The 14,308-nt window shown below is 47.4% G+C and overlaps 1 protein-coding gene across 1 annotated transcript in view; it reads right to left on the bottom strand.

Annotated features, from left to right (window-relative positions):
• Window positions 1-14,308, bottom strand: part of LOC141050708 (uncharacterized) — a 23,865-nt gene extending 9,557 nt beyond the window's left edge. The window contains exons 1-12 of the mRNA XM_073547306.1: window positions 14,018-14,308; window positions 11,686-11,731; window positions 11,560-11,591; window positions 11,416-11,478; window positions 11,190-11,228; window positions 8,158-8,191; window positions 7,835-7,857; window positions 6,957-6,992; window positions 6,769-6,813; window positions 6,292-6,307; window positions 5,178-5,239; window positions 4,928-5,029 (exon numbers count right to left, since the gene is read on the bottom strand). Coding sequence (XP_073403407.1) covers window positions 4,928-5,029; window positions 5,178-5,239; window positions 6,292-6,307; window positions 6,769-6,813; window positions 6,957-6,992; window positions 7,835-7,857; window positions 8,158-8,191; window positions 11,190-11,228; window positions 11,416-11,478; window positions 11,560-11,591; window positions 11,686-11,731; window positions 14,018-14,108 — 589 coding nt within the window. The 5' untranslated portion in view covers window positions 14,109-14,308. The remainder of the gene's footprint in view (window positions 1-4,927; window positions 5,030-5,177; window positions 5,240-6,291; window positions 6,308-6,768; window positions 6,814-6,956; window positions 6,993-7,834; window positions 7,858-8,157; window positions 8,192-11,189; window positions 11,229-11,415; window positions 11,479-11,559; window positions 11,592-11,685; window positions 11,732-14,017) is intronic.

Raw genomic sequence — 14,308 nt, 5'->3', positions numbered from 1 at the left:
CACACAGGATAGGATTAGATACACGGCTCAGCAGTCAGTATCACACAGGAGAGGATTAGACACACGGCTCAGCAGACAGTATCACACAGGAGAGGATGAGATACACGGCTCAGCAGTCAGTGTCACACAGGATAGGATTAGATACACGGCTCAGCAGTCAGTATCACGCAGGAGAGGATTAGATACACAGCTCAGCAGTCAGTATCACACAGGAGAGGATGAGATACACTGCTCAGCAGACAGTGTCACACAGGATAGGATTAGATACACGGCTCAGCAGTCAGTATCACACAGGAGAGGATTAGACACACGGCTCAGCAGACAGTATCACACAGGAGAGGATGAGATACACGGCTCAGCAGTCAGTGTCACACAGGATAGGATTAGATACACGGCTCAGCAGTCAGTATCACACAGGATAGGATTAGATACACAGCTCAGCAGTCAGTATCACACAGGATAGGATTAGATACACGGATGAGCAGACAGTATCACACAGGAGAGGATTAGATACACGGCTCAGCAGTCAGTATCACACAGGAGAGGATTAGATACATGGCTCAGAAGTCAGTATCACACAGGAGAGGATTAGATACACGACTCAGCAGTCAGTATCACACAGGATGGGATTAGACACACGGCTCAGCAGACAGTATCACACAGGAGAGGATTAGATACACGGCTCAGCAGACAGTATCACACAGGAGAGGATTAGATACACGGCTCAGCAGTCAGTATCACACAGGAGAGGATTTGATACACGTCTCAGCAGACAGTATCACACAGGATAGGATTCAATACACGTTTCAGCAGACAGTATCACACAGGATAGGATTATATACACGGCTCAGCAGTCGGTATCACACAGGATGGGATTAGACACACGGCTCAGCAGACAGTATCACACAGGAGAGGATTAGATACACGGCTCAGCAGACAGTATCACACAGGAGAGGATTAGATACACAGCTCAGCTGTCAGTATCACACAGGATAGGATTAGATACACGGCTCAGCAGTCAGTATCACACAGGAGAGGATTTGATACACGGCTCAGCAGACAGTATCACACAGGAGAGGATTAGATGCACGGCTCAGCAGTCAGTATCACACAGGAGAGGATTAGATACACGGCTCAGCAGACAGTGTCACACAGGAGAGGATTAGATACACGGCTCAGCAGTCAGTATCACACAGGGGAGGATTAGATACACGGCTCAGCAGTCAGTATCACACAGGAGAGGATTAGATACACGGCTCAGCAGACAGTATCACACAGGATAGGATTAGATGCACGGCTCAGCAGACAGTATCACACAGGATAGGATTAGATACACGGCTCAGCAGACAGTATCACACAGGATAGGATTAGATACACGGCTCAGCAGTCAGTATCACACAGGATAGGATTAGATACACGGCTCAGCAGTCAGTATCACACAGGAGAGGATTAGATACACGGCTCAGCAGTCAGTATCACACAGGAGAGGATTAGATACACGGCTCAGCAGTCAGTATCACACAGGAGAGGATTAGATACACGGCGAAGCAGTCAGTATCACACAGGATAGAATTAGATACACGGCTCAGCAGACAGTATCACACAGGATAGGATTAGATACACGGCTCAGCAGACAGTATCACACAGGATAGGATTAGATACACGGCTCAGCAGTCAGTATCACACAGGAGAGGATTAGATACACGGCTCAGCAGTCAGTATCACACAGGAGAGGATTAGATACACGGCTCAGCAGTCAGTATCACACAGGAGAGGATTAGATACACGGCTCAGCAGTCAGTATCACACAGGATAGGATTAGATACACGGCTCAGCAGTCAGTATCACACAGGAGAGGATTAGATACACGGATCAGCAGACAGTATCACACAGGATAGGATTAGATACACGGCTCAGCAGTCAGTATCACACAGGATAGGATTAGATACACGGCTCAGCAGTCAGTATCACACAGGAGAGGATTAGATATACGGCTCAGCAGTCCGTATCACACAGGAGAGGATTAGATATACGGCTCAGCAGTCAGTATCACACAGGAGAGGATTAGATACACGGCTCAGCAGTCAGCATCACACAGGAGAGGATTAGATACACGGCTCAGCAGACAGCATCACACAGGAGAGGATTAGATACACGGCTCAACAGTCAGCATCACACAGGAGAGGATTAGATACACGGCTCAGCAGACAGTATCACACAGGAGAGGATTCGATACACTGCTCAGCAGTCAGTATCCCGCAGGAGAGGATTAGATACACGGCTCAGCAGTCAGTATCACGCAGGATAGGATTAGATACACGGCTCAGCAGTCAGTATCACACAGGAGAGGATTCGATACACTGCTCAGCAGTCAGTATCCCGCAGGAGAGGATTAGATACACGGCTCAGCAGTCAGTGTCACACAGGAGAGGATTAGATACACGGCTCAGCAGTCAGTATCACACAGGGGAGGATTAGATACAGGGCTCAGCAGTCAGTATCACACAGGAGAGGATTAGATACACGGCTCAGCAGACAGTATCACACAGGATAGGATTAGATGCACGGCTCAGCAGACAGTATCACACAGGATAGGATTAGATACACGGCTCAGCAGACAGTATCACACAGGATAGGATTAGATACACGGCTCAGCAGTCAGTATCACACAGGATAGGATAAGATACATGGCTCAGCAGTCAGTATCACACAGGAGAGGATTAGATACACGGCTCAGCAGTCAGTATCAAACAGGATAGGATTAGATACACGGCTCAGCAGTCAGTATGACACAGGAGAGGATTAGATACACGGCTCAGCAGTCAGTATCACACAGGATAGGATTAGATACACGGCTCAGCAGACAGTATCACACAGGATAGGATTAGATACACGGCTCAGCAGACAGTATCACACAGGATAGGATTAGATACACGGCTCAGCAGTCAGTATCACACAGGATAGGATTAGATACACGGCTCAGCAGTCAGTATCACACAGGAGAGGATTAGATACACGGCTCAGCAGTCAGTATCACACAGGAGAGGATTAGATACACGGCTCAGCAGTCAGTATCACACAGGATAGGATTAGATACACGGCTCAGCAGTCAGTATCACACAGGAGAGGATTAGATACACGGATCAGCAGACAGTATCACACAGGATAGGATTAGATACACGGCTCAGCAGTCAGTATCACACAGGATAGGATTAGATACACGGCTCAGCAGTCAGTATCACACAGGAGAGGATTAGATACACGGCTCAGCAGTCAGTATCACACAGGAGAGGATTAGATATACGGCTCAGCAGTCCGTATCACACAGGAGAGGATTAGATACACGGCTCAGCAGTCAGTATCACACAGGAGAGGATTAGATACACGGCTCAGCAGTCAGTATCACACAGGAGAGGATTAGATACACGGATCAGTAGACAGTATCACACAGGAGAGGATTAGATACACGGCTCAGCAGACAGTATCACACAGGAGAGGATTCGATACACTGCTCAGCAGTCAGTATCCCGCAGGAGAGGATTAGATACACGGCTCAGCAGTCAGTATCACGCAGGATAGGATTAGATACACGGCTCAGCAGTCAGTATCAAACAGGATAGGATTAGATACACGGCTCAGCAGTCAGTATGACACAGGAGAGGATTAGATACACGGCTCAGCAGTCAGTATCACACAGGATAGGATTAGATACACGGCTCAGCAGACAGTATCACACAGGATAGGATTAGATACACGGCTCAGCAGACAGTATCACACAGGATAGGATTAGATACACGGCTCAGCAGTCAGTATCACACAGGATAGGATTAGATACACGGCTCAGCAGTCAGTATCACACAGGAGAGGATTAGATACACGGCTCAGCAGTCAGTATCACACAGGAGAGGATTAGATACACGGCTCAGCAGTCAGTATCACACAGGATAGGATTAGATACACGGCTCAGCAGTCAGTATCACACAGGAGAGGATTAGATACACGGATCAGCAGACAGTATCACACAGGATAGGATTAGATACACGGCTCAGCAGTCAGTATCACACAGGATAGGATTAGATACACGGCTCAGCAGTCAGTATCACACAGGAGAGGATTAGATACACGGCTCAGCAGTCAGTATCACACAGGAGAGGATTAGATATACGGCTCAGCAGTCCGTATCACACAGGAGAGGATTAGATACACGGCTCAGCAGTCAGTATCACACAGGAGAGGATTAGATACACGGCTCAGCAGTCAGTATCACACAGGAGAGGATTAGATACACGGATCAGTAGACAGTATCACACAGGAGAGGATTAGATACACGGCTCAGCAGACAGTATCACACAGGAGAGGATTCGATACACTGCTCAGCAGTCAGTATCCCGCAGGAGAGGATTAGATACACGGCTCAGCAGTCAGTATCACGCAGGATAGGATTAGATACACGGCTCAGCAGTCAGTATCACACAGGAGAGGATTCGATACACTGCTCAGCAGTCAGTATCCCGCAGGAGAGGATTAGATACACGGCTCAGCAGTCAGTATCACGCACGATAGGATTAGATACACGGCTCAGCAGTCAGTATCACACAGGATAGGATTAGATACACGGCTCAGCAGTTAGTATCACACAGGAGAGGATTAGATACACTGCTCAGCAGTCAGTATCACGCAGGAGAGGATTAGATACACGGCTCAGCAGTCAGTATCATACAGGATAGGATTAGATACACGGCTCAGCAGTTAGTATCACACAGGAGAGGATTAGATTCACGGCTCAGCAGTCAGTATCACTCAGGATAGGATTAGATACACGGCTCAGCAGTCCGCAAAAGTTAGGGATTAGATACAGCATCACATATTCAGGATTATATACGTCAGTTAGTATCACATAGAATTAGATACAGCAGACATTACTCACTCGGGGGGCCGTCCATGGCCACATTCTCATATGAGTGGCACAGACTGTCTGAGTGTGAGGAGTATTTCCTGATACTGTTGATGGCGGACCTCGGGGTCTTGTCTGTAAGGAGACAATAGAGGTCTGTACAGTTGGGGGCGCTGTATCGCAATGCTGAGTGATGTATGACTTTGTCACAGCGCTCCCTGTGGACAAGCCAGGGATTACAAGTAGTAATGAGAGTCGTTGCGTTCCCACGATCCACACTTACCCTCCTCGGTCTTTTCGTCTGCGGCTGTCACATCAGTTTCAGGATGACTTTCCAGAATCTTCCTGAAAAGACAACAATGACGGACACAAACATGATTACATTCTTCCAATTCCCCCTCACTGGGTGACACTGGGGGGCTTTTATTACAACTGGGGGAAAAGCCCTGACAGATGGAGACCAGAAGGAGAGACAACAACAGGGTGGGTCTGATGTCGCGATCAGATGAAGAGTACCCGGGCAGTAAGTGTTCAGTTTCCCTGCAGCGCCGCCGCAGGAGAAATAAAGTATTACACCAAGTCTATTGAAATGAATGGGTTGTCTGTAACACATGGACGTGCTGGGTCCTCCAGAGCGAAAGATGGAGGAATAAAGGATGCAGATGTAGAAAACCCATTGTCACATTATATCCTCGTGCTGGAGATATCTCCTCCCGATCTGCTAATCTGAAAGTGGGATTTCTACACCGGGATCGGAGCTTCCCCTGCTGCAGCCGCCATCGCCCAGGGAGTGCAACTGTTGCAAAGGGGTGGCATTGCTATGGACCGTAGAGACAAGCTGCCACTTTAAGAGACAGCTCCCCCTTGGTTAGAGCAGTGGGACATTCTGCGCTTCCCTGCTGTAAAGACTGTTTTGGTTTCTTCTGCCAGCACTGAAGAGGGGAGGGGCTGCTTTTCTGTGTGAGAAGGGAGAGCCAAGATTTCTGGAGGAATGAGATGTGCCTGAGCTGTGAAGGAAAGACTGTGTAAACTATTCTGTGGAAAACTAGGTGGCTTTCCTATGTTGCCGTGAGGAGCCACGAGGAAAAGTCAAGAAAGGAATCCAGAGGAGGGAATCCACCATTTCTAGGAGAATCACTGGACCTGCACACAAGGAAAAGACCACGTTGCACAGAGCATCCAGGAAGAAGTGTGCACCATCTTGTGCAGTCTCCCTGCATTGTGGTGGTCCCCCGGCCATCGCTTCACTGTCGCAGAGCAGCAGCATTGCCTGTGGGAGCATCGGGATCTAAGTGTGTCCTTGTAGGCAAGACGCTTCTAGAATTCTGGGGGTGACCCCCGAAAATGGTAGCTATGATCTCAGGATCATCAAATTTTAATAAAAATTTGCTACTTACAGGTAAACGTGGTCTTCTGTCCAGTAAAAAAAAAAAGAGAAAGAAGGGTTAATTTATAGAGAAAAACTACAACTCCCAACATGCTCAGAAGCACTCGTCTGTCGCGGGTATATAGCATGTATACGGGACGGAGCGATCTAATCAGCTACATAAGAGAAGACAAGAAACGACTGAGAGGATTAAATCAACTGGAAATCCCGCAGTAAGAAAGTAATGAGAAGAGGCCGGAGCGCACGGACTCCGCCATCAGCCTCCGCCACCGCGCACTAATGCATAGAAAATCCTGCAGAGTGCGAGATGACGCACCGGACGCTGCGCACCATGAAGCCGCGCCGTCAATCCCGGCAGCCTGAAATTACTGCGGCTTCGGTCCTTAAATAAAAATTGTGCTAAAGGGTTTTCTATGTGAAAATATGACAAATCGTGCAAAAAAAAAAAATCCACATTTGTTTAAATCATTTAATTGTCTCCACTCACCTTTCACGGCGGGATCGGGCAAATTCTCGTAATCCTGCGCTGCGTCTGCAACAATTACACGAATAGGAAGCAATTATCTTGTCTATAGGAGTTCAACTCTTATAGTAGAAATACACAAGAATATTGCACAGTGATACAGAGAACAAAAGCTCATAAGTATCCAAGTCACATAGTAAGAAAGAACTGACCTAAGTTAACATAGGTGTCCTGCCGAGCGCCTCTGTCTGCACAGAAAATAATGAGAGTGAGTGTATCAGGAGCTTCTGTTATTACCAAACACTGTCTAATATTCCCACTAGGGGGAGCTCCCTGTATACAGAGATACATGATAAGATCCTGTCTGCAGCCACCACTAGGGGGAGCTCCCTGTATACAGAGATACATTATAAGATTATGTCTGCAGCCACCACTAGGGGGAGCTCCCTGTATACAGAGATACATGATAAGATCCTGTCTGCAGCCACCACTAGGGGGAGCTCCCTGTATACAGAGATACATGATAAGATCCTGTCTGCAGCCACCACTAGGGGGAGCTCCCTGTATACGGAGATAGATGATAAGATCCTGTCTGCAGCCACCACTAGGGGGAGCTCCCTGTATACAGAGATACATGATAAGATCCTGTCTGCAGCCACCACTAGGGGGAGCTCCCTGTATACGGAGATACATGATAAGATCCTGTCTGCAGCCACCACTAGGGGGAGCTCCCTGTATACAGAGATACATGATAAGATCCTGTCTGCAGCCACCACTAGGGGGAGCTCCCTGTATACAGAGATACATGATAAGATCCTGTCTGCAGCCACCACTAGGAGGAGCTCCCTGTATACAGAGATACATGATAAGATCCTGTCTGCAGTCACCTCTAGGGGGAGCTCCCTGTATACAGAGATACATGATAAGATCCTGTCTGCAGCCACCACTAGGGGGAGCTCCCTGTATACAGAGATACATGATAAGATCCTGTCTGCAGCCATCACTAGGGGGAGCTCCCTGTATACAGAGATACATGATAAGATCCTGTCTGCAGCCACCACTAGGAGGAGCTCACAGTAATAATTTTTACCGTCCGCAGATTTCTGTCCTTTCCTAAAAGAGAAAAATAAAGTAAATTAATATTAACACAGTCAATAATTTATATTATGATCCTATCACCGCCTCCTTGACAACTTTTTCTCTATGATCAGACTTCTTTTTTCCGCCCGGTGGTGATCAGTTGTCAGGTGCACACAGTCATGATTTAATAAATAGTCACCATCACTGATGCATCATGGGACATATGGTAAAAGTCATCTCTGTCCTACATTGTGGGATGTTATCTGTGGGTTATGGTTCTTTATAGGGGATGAAGGAGGTTTTGGGTCGGACAGAAGGGGGCAGAACACTCACCCCTCTGCCTGCTGTGTCGCGATCACATCCAGAACTGTGGAGAGAAGACTGAACGTTATCGTGGACCCTATTATCACAAATCACAGGTCCCGGCCCCTCCTGATCGTCACTCTTCATTTATAAGATCTCTGATTACTGTCAGTGAGTAGATAGAGTCAGATAAACCAACCGAGGCCTCCCTGCCGAGGTCTCCATGGAAAGTCTATCAGAACGTTGCAGAACTTTTCATCATACATAAAACTGTTACCTCTGCAGGTACAGTCATTCAGGAGGGCGATGGGGCCGATGAGGCGGGGGTGATGGGGAGCAGTGGCGGACGGGGCGATGGAGGCGGGGGTGATGGGGAGCAGTGGCAGACGGGGAGATGGAGGCGGGGGTGATGGGGAGCAGTGGCGGACGGGGCGATGGAGGCGGGGGTGATGGGGAGCAGTGGCAGACGGGGAGATGGAGGTGGGGGTGATGGGGAGCAGTGGCGGACGGGGCGATGGAGGCGGGAGTGATGGAGGCGGACATCTAGTTTCCTGTTTTACTTGTGTGATGTTACAGGAAAGTCTGAGATTCTGCAGAGCTCCAATGTATCATTGACCTGAACATCCTATTACGCACAGCAGCAGAGGTCGGGCACCAGGAGACGACCACCTCTATAATTTATAATATATTTTCAATGAGTTTGTTGCATAAAAATAAAAAGTTTATCAAAATTATAACCAAAATGCAGGTTCTCCTGAGGTCACGTGACCCGTTATCTAGAGGTTTTGGCTGTGAGACGCTTCTCTCCGGGGCAGGCGCAGCTCCACCAGACCGGTTCCTGGATAATCTCCCCAATTCCTGATCCCTGAACTCCTCACTGTTGTGTCTCCAATACTGAGAAACACCCAAATCCCACAGAGATGGACACTACACGAGATCTGGTCCAGGTCACATGCCAGGGCAAATCATCATCTACAGCTCTTCAAGGAGTCGACCATATTTATACACAACACAGCCATGGGTCATGTGTTATTTTGGGGTGGGCTACGTGTCAACTACTGATGTCTCTGTCAGATACAAAATCCATCAATAAGTGACAGCAGTGCACGAATGAGACATAAAAATGCCCCCCCCAGAAATGCTAGCCACTGATGTCCCCTTTCATGACAGCCACAGATGTCCCCTTACATGGCAGCCACAGATGTCTCCATACATGACATCCACTGATGTCCCCTTACATGACAGTCACTGATGTCCCCTTACATTACAGCCACTGATGACCCCTTACATGACAGCCACAGATGTCCCCTTACATGACAGCCACAGATCTCCCCTTACATGACAGCCACAGATGTCCCCTTACATTACAGTCACAGATGTCCCCTTACATGACAGCCACAGATGTCCCCTTACATGACAGCCACTGATGTCCCCTTACATTACAGCCACTGATGTCCCCTTACATGACAGCCACAGATGTCCCCTTACATTACAGTCACTGATGTCCCCATACATGACAGCCACTGATGACCCCTTACATGACAGCCACAGATGTCCCCTTACATTACAGTCACAGATGTCCCCTTACATGACAGCTACAGATCTCCCCTTACATGACAGCCACAGATCTCCCCTTACATGACAGCCACAGATGTCCCCTTACATTACCGTCACAGATGTCCCCTTACATGACAGCCACAGATGTCCCCTTACATGACAGCCACTGATGTCCCCTTACATTACAGCCACTGATGTCCCCTTACATTACAGCCACTGATGTCCCCTTACATGCAGTCACTGATGTCCCCATACATGACAGCCACTGATGACCCCTTACATGACAGCCACAGATGTCCCCTTACATGACAGTCACAGATGTCCCCTTACATGACAGCCACAGATCTCCCCTTACATGACAGCCACAGATCTCCCCTTACATGACAGCCACAGATGTCCCATTACATTACAGTCACAGATGTCCCCTTACATGACAGCCACAGATGTCCCCTTACATAACAGCCACTGATCTCCCCTTACATGGCAGCCACAGATGTCCCCTTACATGACATCCACAGATGTCCCCTTACATGGCAGCCACAGATGTCCCCTTACATGACAGCCACAGATGTCTCCATACATGACATCCACTGATGTCCCCTTACATGACAGCCACCGATGTCCCCTTACATGACAGTCACTGATGCCCCCTTACATGACAGCCACTGATGTCCCCTTACATGACAGTCACTGATGTCCCCTTACATGACAGCCACAGATGTCCCCTTACATGACAGTCACTGATGTCCCCTTACATGACAGTCACTGATGTCCCCATACATGACAGCCACAGATGTCCCCTTACATGACAGCCACTGATGACCCCTTACATGACAGCCACAGATGTCCCCTTACATTACAGTCACAGATGTCCCCTTACATGACAGCCACAGATCTCCCCTTACATGACAGCCACTGATGTCCCCTTACATGACAGCCACAGATGTCCCCTTACATTACAGTCACAGATGTCCCCATACATGACAGCCACTGATGACCCCTTACATGACAGCCACAGATGTCACCTTACATTACAGTCACAGATGTCCCCTTATATGACAGCCACAGATGTCCCCTTACATAACAGCCACTGATCTCCCCTTACATGAAAGCCACAGATGTCCCCTTACATGACAGCCACAGATGTCCCCTTACATGACAGCCACAGATGTCCCCTTACACGACAGCCATTGATGCCCTTCATACATGACAGTTATTGATATCTCTCCATAAATGACAGCCATCTATCACAGAGCCCCCATAACTGGTCTGGACCTCGATGTTTCCCGCTTTAGACCCTCTTGGTGACTGGACACTTTGACATTTTTATCTTTGTTAGGTATCAGGTCCCAAAGCTTCACAGTGGAGCGCCTCTCCTAGTGTTCAGTTCTTCCAAGATTTGCTTCCTTTGATGGTGACGTCTCGTAGGCTCTTATCCCCATCATGATGGTAATATTACCAGAATCTGACCGGTTTTCTAAAAAGTACCAGAAATTTGTACTTACTTTCCTCAAAATCCTCTTCAGAATCACCGTCGTTTGCGCCTGTCGTGGCGATAAAAGATTTAAAGGGTTTAGTAATTTTGAAGGGCAGTCACACATTAGTAAAAGTATAGTAAGCTCCGCCTCCCTGACTCTTTAGAAACAGAGGATTTATTCACACCCACTGACTGGTACCAGAGGATTTCTAGGGGGTAGAGAAATTGGGGGACAAATATTGAGACAGCCATACTTGTTTTCTGAGGGACAGAGTGGTCGGCTGCAGCCGCTGGAGGTGGATTTGGGGGATATGGACCTGTAAAATCAGACATAAATACCAAAATGTGAGAGAAAAGTCAGGAGAAGGAAAAGTTACTTTTTGTAAATTCAATCTCACCATGCTCATAACGAGGCTGTAGATCCGGGGTTCTGTGGGAAAAAAAAAAAAGAAAAAGATGACAACATTGAGAAATAGAAGAAAATATTCCCAAATATTAAGGCGGGTTCATCTATAGGTTCTTACGGAGGCGGCGGAGGCTGGCGGCGTCCTCCGGGATGTGAGGATTTATCTATAAAGATTGTGGAGAAGAAAAGGTTAGAAATATCAGAAGGGGGATGTCAATTTTAGTTCTGATTTTTACATATTTAAATTTTTGTGAAAAATTTTGCAAATTAAAAAAAGTTGCTGCAGGCTCCTAATGGTTTATTCAGGACTGTGACTTCATCCCGGGGCATAAAGGTTCACCTCACCTTGTATCTACTGTATATACCTCAGCTCAGGTAGAGTGGCTTGTTCTCCACCACCTCCACAACATCCAGCGCCTGAGGCACATGCCCCAATGCCTTTCCCCCATATCCACACCTCTGGTATCTAACCTGTCGCTGTGGTTTCTAAGCTCAGCTTTCTAAGTTCTATACTTGTATCTGGGACACCTACAATTGCACTGTCAGCCATATTGGTTCTCATAGACCTTGTTAATCAGTCACTGAGTCACCAAAGGACTCATTCCTCTTTTAGTTCTTCCTAGTAGACAACTACATTGTGACAGGGAGGTGATGTTTTAGGATTATCAGTCCTCCACTCATCTTCATACATGTCCTGAGCCAACACTGCACGTTTTTTACATTGCCCCGACACAAGGACTGCACCCCAACCTAATGCAAACCCTGTCCCTGGACCAAACACAAGCCCTGTCCCTGGACCAAACACAAGCCCTGTCCCTGGATCAAACACAAGCCCCGTCTCTGGTCTCAACACAAGCTCTGTACACGAACCCAAAACAAGCCCATTACCTATACCCAACACAAGCTCTGCACACTGACCCAAAAAGCCCTGCACCCAGACCTAACATAAGCCCTGCACCTGGACAAAACACAAACTCTGCACCCGGATATACCACAAACTCTGTACCTGGACCTAAAACAAGCCCTGTGCCCGGATACAGCACAAGCTCTGTACCCGTACCCAATAGAAGCCCTGTACCCCCAACCCAAAAAAGCCCTGCGACATGACCCAACTGAAAGCCCTGTACCTTGACCCCACAGAAGCTCTGTACCCGGACCCAACACAAGCCCTGTACTCAACCCAAAATAAGCAATGCACATTGACCCAACACATAGCCCTGTACCCAACCCAAGAGAAGCTTTGTACTTGTACCCAACACACGTTCTGGACTCCATTGTAATGAAAGACATAAATCTAACCTTAACAAAATCCCTCAGCCCAGCTCCAAAACCAGTCCTCAATCCAACCCCAAAACAAGCCGTGAACCCAAACCTAACACATGTCTTTCACTTACCCCAAGACATATCTTCAGTCAACACTACACATTCTGATCCTGACCCTAACGCAAGTCCTGAATCCAAATCCAACACATGATCTGGACTCAATCCTAAGGCAAGACCTGAATTTGACCCCAACACAAGTCCTCAACCCAACCCCAACATGAGTCTTGAAGCCAAATTTAACACAAGTCATGAAACCTTTACCCAACATACGCTCTTGATTGATTCCCATGCAAGACTTGAACCTAACCCCAATATATGTTTTATAATCCCACAAAGGAACTAAATCTGATCACGACCCAAGTTTTGAAAATCACATTACTAGAAACCCTGAACCCAACCTCAATACATGATCTGCACTATATCTTAACTCACAGCCTGAACCCAATTCACAAGTCCTTATGGCTCATTTGGAGGAACCTATGATTGGCAAATTAGCATTTATAGCAGGGCTTGTTCCCAACTATCAGCCAGTCTTAACAAGCTGGTAATCACCCAATGAAGGAAACACTTCTTCATTGTTCATTGGTTGTAATGATTTTTAAGCTGGCTTAATCTAATCAGATCATTAAACGATCTCCTTGGATTTACCTGGTTGGCTGTTGTTTAGCAATTTGGATCAAGCTATCTAAAGTGGCTCCCGACCCTAACAAAAACCCTGAACACGACCGCAATCCGTTCTTCACCCAAACCCATCACATCTAGCTCGTATCGGGGTCTTCTGATTCTATTCCAACATACGATGTTGGTAGAGATAATGGTGGGAGAATTGGTTTGGTTTTCTCATTAGATAAGGAGGAGAATCAACGTTTCAGGGGTGCCTATTAGTGGCTTTACTCTGATTTCTATATTGAAAGCCTGTGAACTCTTGATCAAGCCAAGCTTTAGTGTTTATGGGGGGGAGTCAAAAGAAATGACTGGCGGCCTAAAAAAGCCTTCAACTGACATCTATCGGAGGCATGTGGAACCTTAACAAGTCTTGAGCATAACACAAAAAGTCCTGGAGCTGAGAAGCCCTGAAACCATGATAATGAGTAGGCCTGGAGGCCAAACTGGTGAGATGTACTTACATTGCCAGCAGCTGGTGCAACCAATAAATAAGGCCATACCCAATATTCCAAACAGCCCAATTATCCAGTCATCGAAAGCGTTGTGGAACATTTATCTTTCTGTGTTCACTCCCGGTGAGTCTTCTGTCTTAGGTCCTCTTTCAGGTCACTCAACATTTCCCTCCTGAATGCGTCCTTTCTTCTGTCCTTCAGCTTCTCTGGCTGTGTAGCGCTCTTCTTTTCTTCTCTGCTCTTTCTTATGGCCTCTCTTACCTTGTCCTATCGTCCTCACTAGGTTCTGTGACCCACCAA

Source organism: Dendrobates tinctorius, unplaced genomic scaffold (assembly GCF_039654945.1).
Source record: "Dendrobates tinctorius isolate UK_male_01 unplaced genomic scaffold, ASM3965494v1 ptg000152l, whole genome shotgun sequence".
Lineage (NCBI taxonomy): Eukaryota > Metazoa > Chordata > Amphibia > Anura > Dendrobatidae > Dendrobates > Dendrobates tinctorius.
The sequence above is the reverse complement of the archived record's forward strand: the minus strand, read 5'-3'. Positions and strand labels throughout refer to the sequence as shown.